The 20,583-nt window shown below is 45.8% G+C and overlaps 1 protein-coding gene across 8 annotated transcripts in view; it reads left to right on the forward strand.

Annotated features, from left to right (window-relative positions):
- The window catches only part of DLGAP4 (DLG associated protein 4), a 199,107-nt gene extending 180,960 nt beyond the window's left edge, over positions 1-18,147 (forward strand). For all 8 annotated transcript variants that reach the window (XM_027977154.3, XM_027977156.3, XM_060397779.1 and 5 more), the window contains 3 exons: positions 14,522-14,613; positions 15,341-15,496; positions 16,348-18,147. In XM_027977154.3, coding sequence (XP_027832955.1) covers positions 14,522-14,613; positions 15,341-15,496; positions 16,348-16,566 — 467 coding nt within the window. In that variant the 3' untranslated portion in view covers positions 16,567-18,147. The remainder of the gene's footprint in view (positions 1-14,521; positions 14,614-15,340; positions 15,497-16,347) is intronic.
- The last annotated feature ends 2,436 nt before the right edge of the window (positions 18,148-20,583 follow it).

Genomic DNA, 20,583 nt, shown 5'->3' on the forward strand with positions numbered 1-20,583 from the left:
GAAAAGTGAAAGTGAAGTCGCTCAGTCATGTCCAACTCCTAGCGACCTCATGGACTGCAGCCTACCAGGCTCCTCCGTCCATGGGATTTGCCAGGCAAGAGTACTGGAGTGGGTTGCCATTTTCCAGTGGTCATGTCTGGATGTGAAAGTTGGACTGTGAAGAAGGCTGAGTGCCGAAGAATTGATGCTTTTGAACTGTGGTGTTGGAGAAGACTCTTGAGAGTCCCTTGGACTACAAGGAGATCCAACCAGTCCATTCTAAAGGAGATCAGTCCTGGTGTTCTTTGCAAGGACTGATGCTAAAGCTGAAACTCCAATACTTTGGCCACCTCATGCGAAGAGTTGACTCATTGGAAAAGACTCTAATGCTGGGAGGGATTAGGGGCAGGAGGAGAAGAGGTCAATAAAGGATGAGATGGCTGGATGGCATCACCAACTCGATGCACATGAGTTTGGGTGAACTCCGGGGGTTGGTGATGGACAGGGAGGCCTGGCATGCTGCAATTCTTGGGGTCACAAAGAGTCGGACATGACTGAGCGACTGAACTGAGCTGAAACTATGGTGAAGGTAATGAAGATAATGGTGATCTCCTTCAAAAGATCCCATGCATGGACTGCTACACTCAGTGTCCCCAACCATGCAGCAGACCACCACAGACCCACACCTTCACCTGAGACTCCCAGACACCCACAGGCAAGTCCGGGACAGTCCCTTGTGGGGTCACTGCTCCTTTCTCCTGGGTCCTGGTGCACAAGGTTCTGTTGTGCCCTCCAAGAGTCTGTTTTACACGCCTGTGTAAGTTCTGGCAGCTGTATGGTGTGGTTAATGGTGGAGTGTTTTTAGTCGTCTTTAAATGGTGGATTTCAGCAGTGAAGCCACTGAACCAGAATTTTTCTTTGTTGAGATTTTTATTACTGATTCAGTCTCCTTACTAGTTACAGGTCTATTCAGATTTTCTATTTTTTATGATTTAGTCATGAATTTGTCCATTTCATCTAGGTTTTCAAATTTGTTGATGTACAGTTATTTTAAGTACTCTCTCATAGTCCCTTTGTATTTCTGTAGAATTGGTAGTAATATGCCCACTTTTCATTTTTGATTTTATTTTTTTTTTTTATTTTTTATTTTTTTAATTTTAAAATCTTTAATTCTTACATGCGTTCCCAAACATGAACCCCCCTCCCACCTCCCTCCCCATAACATCTCTGTGGGTCATTCCCACGCACCAGCCCCAAGCATGCTGTATCCTGCGTCAGACATAGACTGGCGATTCAATTCTTACATGATAGTATACATGTTAGAATGCCATTCTCCCAAATCATCCCACCCTCTCCCTCTCCCTCTGAGTCCAAATGTCCGTTATACACATCTGTGTCTCTTTTGCTGTCATATACACAATGGAGTATTACTCAGCCGTTAAAAAGAATTCATTTGAATCAGTTCTGATGAGATGGATGAAACTGGAGCCGATTATACAGAGTGAAGTAAGCCAGAAAGAAAAACACCAATACAGTATACTAACACATATATATGGAATTTAGAAAGATGGCATTTTTGATTTTAGTATTTGAATCTTCTTTTTTTCTCAGTCTTCCTAGCTGAAGTACTGTCAGTTTTCAAAGAGCCAACTTTTGGTTTTATTGATTTTCTCTATTGTTTCTCTATTTCACTTATTTCTGCTCTAACCTTTATTATTTCCTTCATTCTGCTAGCTAGGGTTTAGTTTGTTCTTTTTCTAGTTTCTTGGGTTGTAAGTTAGGCTGTTGATTTGAGGTCTTTCATCAGTTTTTAATGTAAATGTTTCTGGCTGTAAGTTTCCCCCTTGGCATCGCTTTTGGTGTGTTATGTCTTTTGTTTTCATTTGTCTGAAACTATTTTCCAAGTTCCCTTGTATTTCTTCTTTGATCTACTGGTTGTTAAACTGTGTATTAATTTCCACAGTTTTGTGAATTTTCCAGTTTTTTGTTACTAATTTCTAATTTTGTCCTCTTGTAGTCAAATAAGATATTCTGTATGATATTATCTTTTAAAAAGTCTACTAGGGCTTAATTTGTAGCCTAACACATGGTCTGTCCTGAAAAATGTCCCATGTATACTTGAGCAGAATGTGTATTCAGTTGTTGTTGGGTGGAGTGCTCTGTACGTGTCTGTTAGATGTAGTTGGTTTATTATGTTGTTTAAATTCTTTGCCTTACGTATGACTGGTGTTCTATTATCGTGAATTAGGTATTGACATCTCCAGCTGTTGCTATTAAAGTTTGGGGGGTTTCTTGTTTTTTCATATGTAGGTGTTTAATCCATATGCAGTTTACATTTGTGCATTCTGAGATCTCATGTTACTTTTTCATATGCAGAGCCAGTTGTCACAACACATTCCTGAGTCTCTGCTTTCTTTGCTGATTAGTCATAGCAGTCATAACCTCTGCCGAGAATTCTACACACGCAGGGGGGTGTCTCTGAGTTCGTTCTTTTCTGCTACCCTTTTGTGCGTTTCTGTGTTAATACGACTTAATTGCCTAGCTTTTTGGCATGCCTTGGCATCTCAGAGGGTGAACCCCCTTCCCTGTTCTTTTTGTTCAGAAAGAAAAAGTCTACTTATATCTTCATTTTTCCAATCCTAATTTTAGAATTAGCATATCAAGTTCCTCAGAAAATTTTTGCTGGATCACTGAACAGGAATAGAGTGTATAGATTACTTTGGGAAAAACTGATACCTAAAAAAATACTGAGTCTTCTTAGCTATGAATGCAGTTTATCTCTTCATTTATTCAGATCTCCCTCTTACATGCTCCTTTCCAAGTGTGAGTAACACATCTATGAAGACCTTACATATTTGTATTAGATTTATTCCTTGCTACTTTCTGGGTTTGTAAATTTTTTGGTAGTAAAATGAGTTTTTATTATTTGCATACTTGACATTGAGACATCTACACTGATCTTGTGTCCAGCAGCCTTGTACAGCTCTCGGCCCTCTTGGATTCGCATCATAAATGATCACGTTTGCTCGGATAGCAGTTGCCATGTCTGTCTTTCTAATTTTACTGTGTCTCGTGCGCATCTTGTATGACTGCAGGAGTGTCAGGACATTGTGGGACAGTAGGAAGACAGCGGCATCCTTCCCTTGGTCCTGACCTTCATTCAGTGAACATTCCGTGAATATTTACTGAATTCTTTCCACACGCCAGCACCTGGGGATGGAGCAGAATAACACGAAGTCCCTGCCCTCATGGAGCTTACATTCTTAAGGGGAGAGACAGAAAATAACCCACTAAACATACAGTGTGCAGGATGGTTAGACATGCAGCAGAGAGAACAAAGCCCAGTAGGAGCAGGACGGAGTGCTGCGTGGCTGGGGGCAGTGTTGCTGTCCCCCGTGGTGTGGTCAGGGAAGGCCTCCCAGATAAGGTGACCTAGGAGCAGAAGCCGGAAGGAAGGGAGAAGTGGTCTTAGAACTCTGAAGATCAGAGAACTCCAGCGGTGAGCAAGAGCTTGACGTGTTCCAGGCTTGGGGAAGGCGGCCAGTATAGCTGCAGGAGTGAGCAGGGGGGAGGTGGGGGATGAAGTTGGTGTGGCGGAGCCCCAGATCACAGAGGGCCTCAGAGTAAAGGCTTGGCTTTGACTCCCCAGAAGAGAACACATTGGAGAATTCTGAGCCCTGCAATGTGACATTCTTTTTTACAGGATTAATCTAGTTTCTCTGTTCAAAAGAGAGTGGGGGGAGGGGCACAAGGGGAAGCTGGAAGATGAGTTAGGAGGAAGTAACAGGATCTGGGGAAGAGGAGATGGAGACCATGGAGTGTTTAAGGGAGGGGTCAGATTCTGGGTGTATCTGCAAGGTAGAGCAGGATTTCTTGACAGGGTTGGATATAGACTTAAGAGTGAAAAGAGTCAAAAAAGATTTGGTTTTGTGAGTCACAGAAAGGATGGAGCTGCCCCTGCGACAGGAAAGACTAGTGTAGATATCGGGAGAAAAGTCAGGAGTTTATTTTTGAACACTATCAAACTACGTATCAAAGTGGAGAGGTCAAGCAGGCAGTTGGATACATGAGTCTGGTCTCCCCAGGTCTCTGGGTTGGAGATCATATTTGAAAGCCATCCAAGTACAGACTTAAGGTCAAAACTGAGACGAGAATTCTCAAGAGAGAATCAACTGTGTCAGATGCTTTTCTGATGGGCACAGCAGGGCAGATTTAGGAATGTGAGGTCATCACAGGCTTCAAGAGCTGGTCTGCTTTGGAGGTGGTGGGGTGCCGAGGGGAGGACAGCCTGACTGAAGGACTAATAGAATAGCTGGGAGACCACAAGTACAGATGACTCCATTGATGAAGTTTTCTGTTCAGGGAGCAGAGAAATGAAGGGAGCGAAGGGTCAGAGGGGAGGGCTCGGATTTTTCTGTTGTTCTTTTTATGTTTAAATGGAGTGTTACAGGCACATTTCTATATTGTTGAGAATGACTCTGCAGGAAAAAGGAAATCCATTATGCAGGAGAGAAAGGGGGTAACTGTTGGATGACATTCTTAGGTGGGCGAGAAGGAACTGAACTAGTAGAGAACAGAGTGACAGGAGGAAGCGGTGTTCGGGGAGCCCTGAGGTGGGAGGGCAGTTACCAACACAGCCTGAGAAAGTCAGAGGGGGCATCGGGAGGTTGGGGAGCATCTGAAATGGACACCAAGGAGAGAGAAGGAACCGTGCGCAAGACGAGGCTGTAGAGGGAGATCTGAGGGGGTCTTACTCCAAAAGATGGGCTTCTTTTTATTCTGCTGTCAGTGTAATTGTGTTGTATTGGGGGCTGCCGTCTGTGGGGTCGCACACAGTCGGACACGACTGAAGCGACTTAGGAGGAGGAGGGGATGTGTATCATGCACTTAAAAAGATTTTTTTTTAATTTTGGTTGTGCTGGGTCTTGGTGCTTTGTGAGGGCTTTTTCTCCAGTTGCTCTGGGGGGTGCGGGGGGCTGCTCCCTGTTGCAGTTCACGGGGTTCTCATTGCAGTGGCCTCTTCTTTCGCGGAGCACGGGCCCTAGGTGCGTGGGCTTTAGCAGGTGCAGCTCAAGGGCTCAGTGGCTGCGGCTCCTGGGCTCTGAGCAAGGGCTCAGTAGTTGTGGCCCATGGGCTTTAGTTGCCCCGAGGCATGTGGGATCTTCCAGGACCAGGGATCGAACCTGTGTCCCCTGCATTGGCAGGTGGACTCCCATCCAGTGTACCACGAGGGAAGTCTGGCACCTTCTATAAAATGGTGAATTGGTCCTTTTCTCCTTAAACTTCTGTCACATTTTGCTTTAGATTATTTTGAAGATATCTTAGATGTACGAAGCTCAGGATGTAATAATATCCCAGGTGAATGTTTAGTGATTCATTCTATTTTTCCAGATGCCTGATTGTGTTTTGCCTCAAAGTCGTCGTTATAAAGTGTTGAGAGTATTGCTTAACCAGGTTTCCTTGGTTAGTGTCCATCTGTCACACAGCGTTCAATCCTTTCACTTTCAACTTTGCTCTCGCCTTATAATTATGGCTCTTATATGCATATACCCGAGTTTGGTAATCTGTTCAGTCTGCTGATTTTTATTTCAAAAGTAGAGAATGTTATCCATTTACAATGGGATTTCTCCTCTTTGGATTTATTCTTACCATGTTATTTTGTGCTCTTCATTCTACTCTTTAGAGGTTTCTTTTTTTTCCCTCTCTTTTCTTGCCTTCTCTCTCCCCATTCCCTTTGCTATTTTGAGGTTGTGTTTTAGTTTGGATTAGGTTTGCCTATAAATAACATTTAAAAAGGAAAGAAAAGGTGGTGTGAACAAGACTGTTTATCTCTCTCACATTCGGGAATGTCTGCAGTAGTGATGCTGTAGCTGCTGCTTTAGGTTCGATGTCATAATTGGATTCCATTCATGAGATCTTCTCATCTTTCCCAACGGCTGCTGGATTCCAGAACCCCAAGAGCATTCCAGCAGCAAAGGAATCAGTGGCAAAATAGAACAAGCCAGCCCCACCTACCACTCCCACTTCTATCCCTTTGACCAAACTACTCATAGCTTGTCGCAAGGGTGGCCTGGGACATGCCTGAGTCCCAGCAGCCATGTATGTACCCAGTTAAAACTGTAGGTCCCCCCAGACAACTTGTTTTCAAACGCCTGTGCTGCGCTTGCTGGACAGAGTGTGCATATTAGAGATAGGCCATCATACTAACAGCAGAAGCCGTTATTCCACCCTGGTACTAATGTAACTTGTTCTATGACTTTGCATACCATGTATCATACTTTCCATTTGACAATCCTTTGTCCTAGAAAATCCAGTTTGCCTGAGAAATTCCTGTGTTTTATTTCATCTGAATAAAGTTGCTGTTTGAAACAAAATAAAGAAAAGGTTCTACTTCTGAGGGAGAAGGACACGAACGCTAGGACAACTAGCCATAACTGCCACAGAAGTTATGCACTGTATTTCTGTTCCTTTAACACTTCAAATTGTAAAAGTAAGTTAGTCAGCATTTTTACCTTTCTCCCAAACAACATAAAAGCCTTAACATATAATTTATCTAACTGTTTTCTTACGATTTAAAACTGCACACATTATCATTATATAATTTTCAATTATCTAAATGCGTGTTTAATAATTCCCATGTGTTTATCATTTTCTTTGTTCATAATTCCTTATCTCAGATCTTCCTTCCTGGATCATTTTCTTCTTTGCTGAGTTCATCCTTTAGAACTGTCTTTTTTCTTTTTTTGGCTGTGCTGGGTCTGGGTTGCGTCACATGGGCTCTCTTTGTTGCAGCGTATCAGCTTTCTCTAGTTGCGGTGTGCAGACCTCTCTAGTTGCCCACAGCATGTGGGATCTTAGTTCTCTGACCAGAGGATCAAACTAGTGTCCCCTGCATTGGAAGGTTGATTCTTAACCATTGGACCACTAGGTAAGTCCCTAGAATTGTCCTTAGTGAGAACCTGAGAACTGGAATTAACCCTGCTTTGATTTATCTGAAAACCTTTACTTTTGCTCTCATTCTTATTAACCTTCATTTTTATTGTGACATACACATGCAAACAGTAGACAGAGTAAAGAAGAATGTCCAACACCCCTTTTCTCACCACCTAGTTTACAAAATGGAATATTACCGGTATCTTTGGACCTGATGTTGGTCACCTTCTTTCTGCCACAGCAGTAACACTATCCTGAATTCTGTGTTAATTACACCCTTGCCTTTCTTTATACTTGTACCACATATATGTGTGACCCTAAGGAACATACTGTTTAGTTTTGCCTGCTTTCAAAATTTACATTCATAGAAGCCGGGTGTCCGTATTCTTCTGAAACCTGCCTTCTTGGTTCAGCCTTGTTTGTAAGACTCATCCATGTTAATGCATGTACGTGTAGTTCATTCTTTCCATTAACATGCAGCATTCCACTGTATGAACATATCATTGCTTATCCATCCCACTGATGAGCATTTGAATTGCTTCTACTTTTTGTGAGCAGTTTTTTTATAATAGTATTAAAATGTAATTTGTATATCATAAAATTCACCCCTTGAAAGTATACAATTTAGTGGTTTTTAGTATATCCACAGAGTTGTGTGACCATCACTGCTACCTAATTTTAAAAGTTTCCTTACCCCAAAAAGAAACCTTGTACCCATTCAGCCATCACTCTGTAGGAAATGGCAGCCCACTCCAGTATTCTTCCTGGGAAATCCCAGGGACAGAGGCGCCTGGCAGGCTGCAGGCCATGGGGTCACAAAGAGTCAGACACGACTTAGCAACTGAGCACAAGCACTGAAACACGGATCTGCTTCATTCGCTAGAGCTGCCCGTTCTGAACATTCCCTGTGAGGGGACTCATATGCGGTGTGCACTTGCAGGTCTGGACTCACTCTGCCTGATGTTTCTGAAGTTTCCTCATGCTATAGCATGTCAGCACTTCACTCCTTTCTGCTGTTAAATAGTACTCCATTGTATGGGTATACTGCATTTTGCTTACCCATTCATCAGGGGTTTCCACTTTTTGCTGGTAGGTCTTCTTTGAAACATGACAGGTTAACTTTAATGGAGTCCAGTTGGTGTTTTCATTTGTCGCTTGTGACTTGCTGTCAAGTCTACGAAGCCATTGCTAATCCAGCCTCGTGAGGATTTTACTCCTGTTTCCTCCTAAGAGTTTTATACCTTTAGTAGTTACATTTAGGTCCATGATCCATTTTGAGTTAATTTTTGTATATGGGGTGAGGTGTTGGTCCACCCTCATTGTTTACATTTGGATATCCAGTTGTCCCAGCATTTATTAGTGAGACTCTTCTTTCTCAATTGAATAGTCTTGTATCCTTGTCAAAAACTAGCTGACTAAATGTAAGGGTTTATTTCTGGACTCTATTCCACTGCATCAATGTACATGTGTATACTTAGGCCAGTACTGTACTGTCATGATGACTGTAGCTGTGAAATAAGTTTTGAAATTGGGAAGTGTGAATCCTCCAATTTTATTTTTCAAGTAAAAGAAGTTCATCGTTAGTTCTCATTTTCTCACTAAAGGAAGTTCTAAAGTTCATACTTCATTTTTCATTTCCATATGAATTTTAGGATCAGATGGTCAATTTCCTCAAAAAACAGGCAGATAGGATTTTATTTTGATAGGGATTGTGTTAAATCTGTAATTCAGTTTGACAGGTGGTATCATCTTTTAAGTCTTCTGAACATGAACATAGGCTATCTTCATTTAAGTTCTTAAAATTTTCTTTCAATACTGTTTCGCAGTTTTCAGTGGACAAGTCATATTTCTTTGTTAAGTTTATTCCTAAATATTTTATTCTGCTCGATGGTATTGTAAATGAAGTTTTTCTTCATTCCATTGTCAGCTATTCACTGTTACTATATAGACACAACTGATTTTTGTACCTCAGTCTCATATGCTGCAACCTCACTGTTTTGGGGGGAATTCCTTAGGATTTTTTATATACATTAAGTCCCCTGCATATGAATGAGTTCCACTCCAAGAGCACATCTGTAAGTCGAGATTGTTCATAAGTCTAACAAAGTTGGCCTCGGTATCCAGCTAACACAATCATTTATATAGTACTGTACTGTAATAGGTTTATAATACTTTTCATGCAAATAATACATAAAAAACAAGTACAGAAAGTAAAGAGAACATTTTTAATGTTACAGTACAGTAGCTTGAAAAGTCAAGTAGTACATTGCGAGAGCTGGCATCCAGGGGCTGGCACTAAGGGCAGGAGGCGTTACTGACTAGAGGACAGAGAGGCGGTGGCAGACAGCGGAGCTGAACGGCGTCGGCAGGGGAGACACCCCCGCCCGACCCTGACGGGACGCGTGTTCTCATCTTTGAAAGTCACAACTTGAAGGTTCGTGCATAGGAGACTTACTGTAATTGAAAAGACAAATTCCTCCAACCTGTTGTTCTTCAGGAATATCTTGGCATTGGCTCTTTGCTTTTTCCATATACATTTTAGACTTGGCTTTTTAACTTCTATGTTGAGGTTCTGACTGGAATTATATAGAATCTGTACATCAGTTTGATAGAAAATTGATGTTTATGAATGAGTCTTTTGTATCCAAGAACATGATTATGTCTCTCCATTTATGTAGGTCTTCTGTAGTGTCCTTCATTTAAATTTTATATTTTCCACATAGAAGTTTTCCATATTGTTTAAAGATTCATTAGGTTAGTATTTTAATTTTGGAAGGATGTAAGTAGTAGTTTGAACTCCGGGAGTTGGTGATGGGCAGGGAGGCCTGGCGTGCTGCATTTCATGGGGTCAAAGAGTCAGACACAGCTGAGCGACTGAACTGAAATGAAGTAGTATTTTTGTTATTATATTCTTTTTCTTTGGTTGATGAAATGCTCTTGGCCTTTTTATTGATCTTGTATCTAGAAATACTGCTGTATTCTTATTTGTAAATAAGGAATTGCTTTTAGCATGGTACCATTGTGTATGAGGTTTACTATAGGTCTGTTGTAAATATGCTTATTCTGGTTAAGAGAATTGTTGAATTTAATGGAATTCTGTGTATCTATTTAGATAATCATATGGTTTTTCTAATCTGTAATGTGGTATATTTATTGATAGATTTTTCTTTCTTGTCTTCTTTTTAGATTAATCAGATATCTATTTCCACTTTGCTCATGTTAGCTTATTGTTCTTTTAGCAGTTACTCTGTATCCTTGACTTTGTAAGACTAAATTGGTACTTTAACCACTTCACAGATAACGCAAGGACCTGATCATGTGTACTATGGCCGTGAGATATTTCCATTCTATAAATATGATCTAACTGCCCCCAAGACATTATTTTTGTTTTATACAATCAGTATTACCCACATAATTACTCTTTTCTTTCTGGTAACACTTTACTCCTTTATTTCTGTGCTTGCGGTTATGAGAATCACTTTCCTGTGCCCTAAGAACTCCCTTTAGTACTTATATTAATGCAGTGTTTGTCTTAAAATGTCTGTATTTTTCCCTCTCTTTTTTTGAACAGTATTTTTTGCTAAGTATAAAACTCTAGGTAGGTATTGATCTTCTTTCAGCATTTTTATTTATAAAAGTTACTATGTTCTGGTTTCCAGACTTTCTATTGAAAAGTCGGTCTTCCTGCTGCTGCTTTGAAGAATAATATTTTTCCCCTTTGTTTTTAAGATTTTTCTCTTGTATTTGAGTTTTATCCATTTTTACTAGGATACCTAGGTATGGTTTACTTTGTGTTTTTCCAACTTGATGCTCACAGGGTTTCTTGAATCTTCAGCTTGAATAACTTTCATCAGTTTCAGTAAAGTCTCGGCCATCATTTCCTCAGATCTCTGCTCCATTTTATTTCTTCTCTCCTTGTGGACTCCAGTTACACATATTTTAGACTGCCATGTTGTTTCTTCATTTTCTCTTCCGAATTTTCCTTCTTTTATTTCCTCCTCTGGACCTCAATCTGGACATTTCCTGCTGGATTATTTTATAGTTTAGCTGTAATTAATCTACAAAACCTATCTGTTGCAATCAGTGGGATCGAACCTGATCGATCAGTTGGTAAGGAATCCAATGCAATGCAAGATTCCTTACCAACTGGATCGAACCCGTGTCTCCCGCATTGGCAGCGGATTCTTTACCACTGAGCCACCCGGGAATCCTCACGCTTGGTAATTCTTATTCAACACCAGAAACTGTATATGAAAACTACAGAAATAACTTGAGACCCAGGATGATTTTTTTTTTTAAGAATGATTTTCTGTTCTTCAAGAATGGATTTACTTTTGCTTCTTACAGACAATTGCATAGGGCGAGAAAAACTTAATCCAGTATGGGATTCAGCTGATTCAGAGCTGGGTTTTGTGACAGCCTCGGGTATTTCCAAACCCCTCCTTCTTGGCAGACACTGAGCTCCAATTTTGTCTTAAGACGGCTGGAAGCTTTGCTCAGCTTGAGGTGCTTTCCCCCAAGTCCTGTCTGCCTTGTAGCTCCGAATTCCAGTTTTGGTCTCCCTGTCCCCGTGGAACTACCACAAGCTCTGCTCAGCTTCTCAGACTCTCAGCCACCACTTCGTTGTCTTAGCACTCAGCTTTCTGCTGCCTATAAATTTGGGAGGCGCCTTGGGGTAACAGACCATCAGACTCACCTGATTATAGTTTCCCTTCTTACTGAAATCTTAGCCTCTCAAATTCTGGCTGCTTTGGTAACTTTTTAATGCCTTGAAAGAGATATTTTGTTGTTTTGAGTATGTTATTTAGTTTTTTGGTGGGGTTTTAAGTTCAGTTTATCTGATAGTAACTGGTTTTTCATAGCCAGAATCAGAAGTTATTAGAATTTTCTAATATTGAATCTGTCTTGTAGTACCAGAATAAACCCAGCTGAGTTATATTACTTTAGTACATTGTTGCACTTTTTAAAATATGTGATTTAATAATTTTGCCTTTATTCTTGATTATTTGGCTGGTAGTTTTCCTTTCTCATCCGTGTCTTTAGTACCAAGGTTCTCTAAGCATAAAATGAGATGGGGTGGTTCTTCTAGTCATATCCTAAGTCATGATCACTCTGAAGAAATTTCTTTTCTTCCATTTTCTCTGTCCTTTTAGAACTCTGACGGATGTATGTTAAGTTTCCCTCTCTCTTCCATGTCTCTCAGTCAGTATCAGTTCAGTTGCTCAGTTGTGTCCAACTCTTTGTGACCCCATGGATTGCAGCACGCCAGGATTCCCTGTCCATCACCAACTCCCGGAGTTTACTCAAACTCACATCCATCGCGTTGGTGATGCCATCCAATCCTCTCATCCCCTTCTCCTCCCGCCTTCAGTCTTTCCCAGCATCAGGGTCTTTTCAGATGAGTCAGTTCTTTGCATCAGGTGGCCAAAGTATTGGAGCTGCAGCTTCAGCATCAGTCCTTCCAATGAATATTCAGGACTGATTTCCTTTAGGATTGACTGATTGGATCTCCTGGCAGTCCAGGGGACTCTCAAGAGTCTTCTCCAACACCACAGTTCAAAAGCATCAATTCTTTGGCGCTCTCTCAGTCACTTTCTTTTAAATAGTCTCTTTGTTGTAATACACCTACTTGCTTCTTTTTTTTTTTTTTTTTTTTTTTAGTATTTATTTTGTTTGGCTGCACCAGGTCTGGGTTGCCGCATGTGGGATCGAGCTCCCTGACCAGGGATCGGGTTCAAGCCCCTATGTTGGGAGCACAGAGTCTTGGCCACTGAACCACCAGGGAAGTCCTCTAGTTGCTTCTTCTATTTCTTAAAGAAAAAAAAAGTACCTAAGTGTAGTCTTATGATGAGGAATTCTTCAAAAGGGACTTCTTTTATTCCCATTCTACTTTAGACCAAGCCAGGTACATACACCCACTACCTGCAGTTATTCCTGGCAGCTTTAAGATGTCAGTTTAGCAGTGTAAGGGTTTTGCACCGGGAGCTTTTCCACTCCTGTTCCCTCATCGGTACTGGTTTTCATTACGGTTTATTCTTTGTGCTGTGTCCATCATGGCCCTTGTTTCTGTGATGCCTGATTTTTCTCTTGCATAGTTCCAGAGCTCATGTCTTACCTCCTTCCATGCTCTTTAAATCTCTTTTCAGGGCACTTCAGTCTCTGCTTTGAACTGCTGTTTAAATATCTGTGGCTACAAGTCACACTTTTCATCTGTTCTCTGGCAACAACTTCCTGGTGAACACTTACCTGCCGTTTGCTGCTCCTGTACTATGTCGAGCTCCTACGTGGGCTCCTTTGTCATAACTAATTTCTAAATGAGGTGAAATTCCTCCTAGATAAGCTGTTGTAAGTAGACCATTGTGGGGGAGGAGGCAGGAGGGTGTCCCAGGCTGGCAGGAGCTCCTCAGCCTGGTGACGGGTACAGTGTGCCCTTCAGCTTGGTCTTCTCTCCAGGACACCAGAGGGCAGTTACCAGCAGTGTTGTTGCCCCCTGCCCCCCACCCCTGGTGCTGAATCAGATTCAGGGAAGCTCCTGTTGCAGTCCATACCCCTTTTTATTTCAAGCTATGCCACTTTTAAGAACTCAAAACTGCCACCTTTATCTGAGCCCTTCAACTGCAGGAACTCTCCCTGCGTGGCTATCACTGCACGTTGACACTCTCATACACCGTGCTCCGGATTCTACCAGGAGGCAGTGTGCATCTTGATTTATTTACTGTTTTGCTTTTCAGTGATTTCTAAGGGGGTCAGGAGATAGTATTGTCTTCCTGCTACTTTATTATTTTGATGACATACAACATAATTAATTTTTTTACTTTAGAAAAAAAAACACCTGACTGTGTCCGGCCCCAGCTGGGGCATGGGGGCCTTTCACTGCAGCACACAGGCTCTTTGTTGCAGCCCACAGGCTTCTCTTTAGCTGTGGCATGTGGGATCTTAGTTCCCTGACCAAGGATCAAATGCGTGCCCCCTGCATTGGAAGTGTGGAGTCTTAACCACTGGAGCGCCAGGAAAGTCTCCCCTGCCACTTGAAAACCAGAAATCACACTAAAAGACTTCAGTCTTGTATTCCTGGGCTGAACACTTCATGGTTAACACTGCTCTTTGCTGTAAGACTTTTGCATTCGTAATGAAAGTGGCCTATTCTTGTCATGTCCTATCTTTTCTCAGGGCTCCTGAAATTAGCTGTGTCATTTTCTGTGTTTATTTACTCTCAGGAAGAATTTGAATATATATAACAGGGGTTATCTGTTCCTTGAAGGTTTTGAAAAACCTCACGTATAAAACTATATAGGCCTGGTTCCTTTTTCTAGAGAAGATTTTTAACTCCTGCTTCAGTTATTTTAAACAGTTATTGGTCTAATCAGATTTTCTATTTCCTGTTGAGCCTATAGTAGTAATTTGTTTTCCTGAAAATTTTTTTTCCATTTAAACTCAGTTTTCTGGTTTATTGCCATGAAATATCCTTAGAAACTAGTGGGTTAATTACTGTGTAAATAAAATGAAGACTGGCTGCCATCAGCAAATAATGATCAGTGTCCTGAGGTGGTGGGGAGGGAGGCGGAAGCAGACTGGAGCTCTGCTCAGCCTTCGCCCCCTTCTCTCTCAGTCTTAGGGAAAGTCCTCAGTGCTGTGGGCAGTGCCCAGCTACTGATGTCGCAGAAATTCCAGCAGTTCCGGGGCCTCTGTGAGCAAAACTTGGTAAGTGTGATTCTGCTTTCTCCACAGCGGGTCTCCCAGCCAGAGCCCCCAGCTGGATTAGCCTCTAAGCCTCTGTGACCTCCTCCCTGACATGGAGAAGGTCCTGCCTCCCCAGCCACAGTGCCCACAAGGAAAGGGCCAGGAGTGGTCCTTTCAGGTGTCTAATACCTTCTGAAATAGAAAAGTGAACTCTGTGTAAAAATAGACACAGGGAAGTTAAAAATCAGTTAGCACTTTTTATTACAACATACTCTGTACCTAAGAAGACAGTCAAGGTAAGAACTAAAGAAATTACCACCATTAGGCTTGTTGGGTCTCCCTTCTCCTTCACCCTCACCTGTCGGGTGGCAGCTATTCCTGTGGGGAGCTTCTTTCCGTCCGGCCAGGGCTGGGGGACAACGGCCAGTGTTTGTCTCTAGGACCAGTAGGGGTTTGGGGGTTCACCGAGGAAGTCATGATGAGGAATGTGTTGGCTGAGAACAGAATGATGGGAGGGCATCCCCATGGGTCTGTAATCACACTGACCTGGGAGTGACGCTGCCTTCTCCCTATAAGATGAGACGAGTCACACGCCAGCCACACAGTAGGCCACGAAGGCCTTCCTGACCAGAGCCCGGCAGAGGTGGCAAAGGCTTCGTCACCATGTGCGTGAGAAGCCACGCAGGGCCAGGAGACCATACTTGCCTCCTTGCCCTGCTGGCCCCACTGACCCTGCTCTGTCCCACAGAACCCTGATGCCAACCCACGTCCAACGGCCCAGGACCTGGCAGGGTTCTGGGACCTGCTCCAGCTGTCCATCGAGGACATCAGCATGAAGTTTGATGAACTCTACCACCTCAAGGCCAACAGCTGGCAGCTGGTGGAGACCCCCGAGAAGAGGAAGGTGAGCATGGAGCAGTGCGGAGGGGAAGTCCAGGGACAAATTCCTGGTCGGCAATAACGCTGCCCACATCGGTCAGTGCTGCTTGGCTCCCTTCTCCGTGTGTCGTCTCTGAGCTGGGGGCTCACGTCCATCAGTGTGCGGGGTCCATGCTCGGCGCTCGTCCAGCATGCCGCTGGCTCTGTGTAGTTGAGGCTGCCCCCGAAGCATGCCTTCCTGCCCTGCATGTTCGGAAAATGGGACTCCTGGGAGACACATGCCCTCAGCCTGGAGCGCTAGTGTAGTCACAGCTGTTGGAAATGCCAGAGGCAGAAAAGGGGTCCTTCTCCTAGGACCACGCTGCCAGGAGTCCAGGGGTCTGGACCAGGTTCTGCCTCCCAGGCTGGCCTCATCCCTGAGGCCCGGGTTTCCATCTGTGAAACGGTGCCCAGCGCCCCCTTCGGTTGTTGGGTACTGGACTGTGGCCCTTGTGAGTTCTGATCCCCTAGAACAGCATGTGCAGTGTGATCTGGGAGTCAGAGGCCCTGAATTTACATCCCGGCTCTGGCTGTGCGGTTCCTGTGTGAGTTTTGGGCTCTCAGTGGTTCCAAGCAGGGGTGGGAAGAGGTGGTCTGTCCGTCCCCTCCTACCAGAACACCAGGATTGTAAGCTTGCTGTTTGCTCCTGTGCCTTGTGCTCTTCCCACCATCATTGCTTCTTGTGGCTTCCTGGTTCCAAATGTGTGTTGCTTGTGCCCAATGCAGGGGAGCTGGGGTGGAGACTCCAGCTGCCAGCATATTGTGGGTGGTAGTGCCGCCACATACAAGGTGGCACCTTTATTTTATTTTTCTTCCCTCCTCACTGTCTCACTAAAGGAAGAGAAGAAAGCACCCCCTCCGGTCCCAAAGAAGCCAGCCAAATCCAAGCCGGCAATGAGCCGCGACAAGGCCTCTGATGCTGGGGACAAGCAGCGTCAGGAGGCCCGCAAGAGACTCCTGGCAGCCAAGCGGGCGGCTTCCGTGCGGCAGAACTCAGCCACAGAGAGCGCGGACAGCATCGAGATTTACGTCCCTGAGGCCCAGACCCGGCTCTGAGACCAGGAAGCAAACAATTTTAAATCATTAAAAAAAAACACAAACTAAATGCAAATGGAACAAAATTTTCTCAACCTTTAGTATGGTTATTCTGTCTAGAGACCCTGAGCCAACTTTCAAATTGACGCATCCAAGGGCTCACGATTTGGCTTCTTTGGGTCCCTCCAAGCTTTAGGTTATGGAGACTTCACACACACACAAATCAACAAAAACATGAAACTAGGAACCTTTTTTTTCTCCTCTCGCTGGCCGCGGCGGACTAGATAGATGGACTTTGGCAACTCCCTGGCCCGGCCTCCAGACCACGGTCTTTTTACTCATTCTGTCTAATGAGAGCTTAAACTAGCCTGTTTACAAGATGATGACAGCCCGGGGCAGCCTTGGGCGCCTGCCCTGCCCTTCCTCCTCCCGGCTACCCAGCTCTGACCGTGGAGTTCTCATCCTTACGTTTCTCTTTGCCCTTCAGAGCTCACACAGGGGTCACCATCCTGACGATCGGCTTTCTGGTTCTCAGCCCTTTGTGTGGTTGAGCCCAGAGGACAGGGAGATGGACACGCATCCCCTCCCCCACCAAGTGCTCACACACAATCACACACGCGCGTGCACACGATTGCAGGTTCCTCTCAGCAGAAGCGGCCCTCCCACTGTGCTGCAGCAGCCTCCGGTCTCACCTTTCTGAGACCAGGAGGAGGGCTGAGGTCTTGGGGGGGGCAAGGATGAGATAAAAACCACAGCTACCACACTCCAGACTCCCGCCTTTTTCTTCTCTCCAGCCCCTTCCTTCCTTCAGCAAAAATGTATGACTCAAGAGTGACTTGCTGGGGCCACTCAAGAGAGGGCCCCCACGTTCCAGGGGTGGTCTACCCCTGGCCGAGCCTGTGTACAGTACCCGAGGGGCGGGCGGCTGTGTCTGTACGTATGTGTACATATGCACATAGACCTTAGAGTGTATATTTAACAAACGCCCCTCTGCTCACCCATGCCCACCAGCGCCACCGCTGGCTCTCGGGGCACCTGGCAGGAGGCGGGTGTGTGAATAGCATATATTTTTACATGTACTATATCTAGGTGTGTGTACAAGTGTGTGTAAAAATACATACCCTGTGTGTAAGCAGCCCTTCCCCCCCCTTTTTTTTTGGACTCTCACCTGACCCCCACCATGGGCCCATCTGCCCAGCCTCTGAGTTTTCTATTTTTTTACCCCAATCATCCTTCTCTCTCCCCAGCCCCACTCCCAGGGTGTCATGAGCCCTGAGCTGCAATGGTCCAGGCCTGCAGGGTAAGGGGAGGGTGGGCAGGGGGCAGGGAGAAGGTGAGGCTGGCCCGCAGCGAGCTCTGTGCACGAGGCTGCACGCTCCACGACTATGGTATTGGGGCTATCCTCTGTCCAGCACCCACCGCAGGGGGCCTGGGTGAACTGCGGGCCTGCTCTAGGGCCCATTCCAGCTTGGCCGCCGTCTGTGACCTTGGGCAAGTCACTTGACCTCTGTGTGCCTCAATTTCCTCCTCTGTAAAATGGGGACAGTCCCCGCCCCTCCCTACCTCACAGGCATGTTGTGAGAATAAATGAGGTAATGTGTACCAAGGGCTCATGGTGTTATTGCGGTGGGATGGGCCAGGCTGGCATGAGGTGGGTGGAGTGAATGCCCCAGGAGACAGCCAGACCCCTTCCAAGTGGCAGGGGTCTCTTTGGAGACAGGCGGTCTGGAGGGCAAACTGCAATTCCAGCTAAAGCACCAGCTCTGTGACGCTGGGCAAGAACACTAGGCTCTGGATTCCCTTATCTGGAAGCTGAGTGTGTCACATCTGCCTGACCAGCTTCCTTGAAGAAATAAATGCTTAGTAAGTTGCTGAATGGGCTTCCCTGGTGGCTCAGAGGTTAAGGCATCTGCCTGCAATGTGGGAGACCCGGGTTCAATCCCTGGGTTGGGAAGATCCCCTGGAGAAGAAAATGGCAACCCACTCCAGTACTCTTGCCTGGAAAATCCCATTGACGGAGGAGCCTGGTGGTCTACAGTCCACGGGGTCACAAAGATTCGGACACGACTGAGCGACTTCACTCACTCAAGTTGCTATATGGTGGGACTTCCCTCGTAGTTCAGTGGTGAAGACTCCACGCTTCCAATGAGGGGACATGGGTTTGATCCCCGGTTGGGGAACTAAAAGTCCCACATGCCATGTGACATGGCTAAAAAATGTTTTTTAAAAAGTTGCTACACCAGAGCCAGGATGGGCCACCCTCGCTGACAGCTGGTGCCTGCTCCAGACCCCGACCCTGCATGCACTTCACCCAGGACGGGGCACTCGGTACCCCTGACAGCCGTCTCCACCCAGACAGTTACACGCCCTGGATGCACTTCTGAGCACCCACTCTGGCAGGCCCGCGGCCTGCAGGTCACTCGCAGAGCTCACATTCTGGTGGGGGAGACGGAGCGTGTCCCAAGTGAGCTCCAACCCATGGCAGATGGTAGAGAAGGCGCTGCTGCTTAGTGAGGCCGTGGGAACCCTGACGGCACCGCTCAAGCTGGCCTGGGCAGCAGCCTCTGGTCAAGGAGAGGGACAGGGGTGCTCGCCGGCTTCGGGGGTGGGTGTGGTGATGGGGTGTGGGGGAGACCGCGGGAAAGTGCATTCTAGGCAGAAGGAACAGGAAGTGATGTCTGGAGGTAATATGTATTTTAGAAGGTTCCTGGATTAACACACCATTGTAAATACAACACTGTAAACCAATTCTACTTCCCAATAAACATTTTTTAAAAAGAAAGTTCTTGGGCCCAACTGAGCTGCAGACACCTGGTCTTCTCCCTTGGCCCAGCCCAGCTGAGGTGCTGGTTGACCTCAGGCCCAAGGGAACTACCTTCCCAGGAGCTTTGATCGGGCTGCCCTGCCCTCCCCAGCAGGGCCGTCTGTGAACTTATCTGAAGCCACTGGGCCGGACCCCCTTCACTAGGAGCAGCGTGTCCTCCTGTCTAGATCCTGGTAGTGGTGGCTGAGCATCCAGTGACCACAGGTGGCTCAGATTAACTCCTGGGGCTGCCTGGACCTAGCCCCACCGAGAGTGACTTGAGGGTGAGTAAACAAGCTTCAGGTGGCCTGGGCACTGAGCTGGATGCTCAGAAGCCTGGAGGAATATAGAAGCTGCTCCCCCTGGCTTTGACCAATCAGCAGCCGAGCTTTATGCCAGCCAAGCCTCGGGGCACCAGGAGGACCCTCACCCCTTCAGAGCGAGTGTTTCTGCTGCAGCAGGGGCAAGGCATTGTGGGTCAGACCAGGGAGAGCTCTGCACACCCCGTGTCAGAGCATGAGTTGCGGGGGGGAGGGACACACCTGATGTGCTGAATCTGGGCCCCTGCTCCCAGCCCTCCTGGTGCAGCAGAGGAGAGGCCTGCCTCCCCAGGCTGAAAGGAGCGTTTCATGTCTTTACCCAGAATCGCCAACTGGCAAGATTTTGCCGTATTTGCATTGTTCCTTTCTGGGACACAAACATCTCCCTCACCTCAAGCATTTAAACATAAGTTGCACACACCATGCTGGTTCACCCCAAACACACCAGGTGACGCCTAAGAACAGGGACACTCCTTCCCACGTGAGCACGCGCCACCGGGTGCTGTGTGCTCAGTCACTTCAGTTGTGTCCGATTCTTTGCGACCCCATGGACTGTAGCCTGCCAGACTCCTCTGTCCATGGTGATTCTCCAGGCAAGAATACTAGAGTGGGTTGCCATTTCCTTCTCCAGGGATCTTCCCAGCCCAGGGATCAAACCCACGTCTCTTGCTTCTCCTGCACTGCAGCGGATTCTCTACCACCAGCGCCGCCCGGGAAGCCCAGTGCCACTGTCACCCTCTTAATTTAACGGCCAAGGGGCCCTCAAGCACCTCCCTTACCCGAGGCACCGAGGCCTTAACACCAGCTAGAGCAGGGCTCACACTCCAGATGGCCCGCAACAGCCTCCACGGCTTCTCCTTCATATCCAGCCGGGACCCAAAGCAGGACCGGTCACTACTCTCACGTTGCCATGTC

This window comes from Ovis aries, chromosome 13 (assembly GCF_016772045.2).
Source record: "Ovis aries strain OAR_USU_Benz2616 breed Rambouillet chromosome 13, ARS-UI_Ramb_v3.0, whole genome shotgun sequence".
Taxonomy (NCBI): Eukaryota; Metazoa; Chordata; class Mammalia; order Artiodactyla; family Bovidae; genus Ovis; species Ovis aries.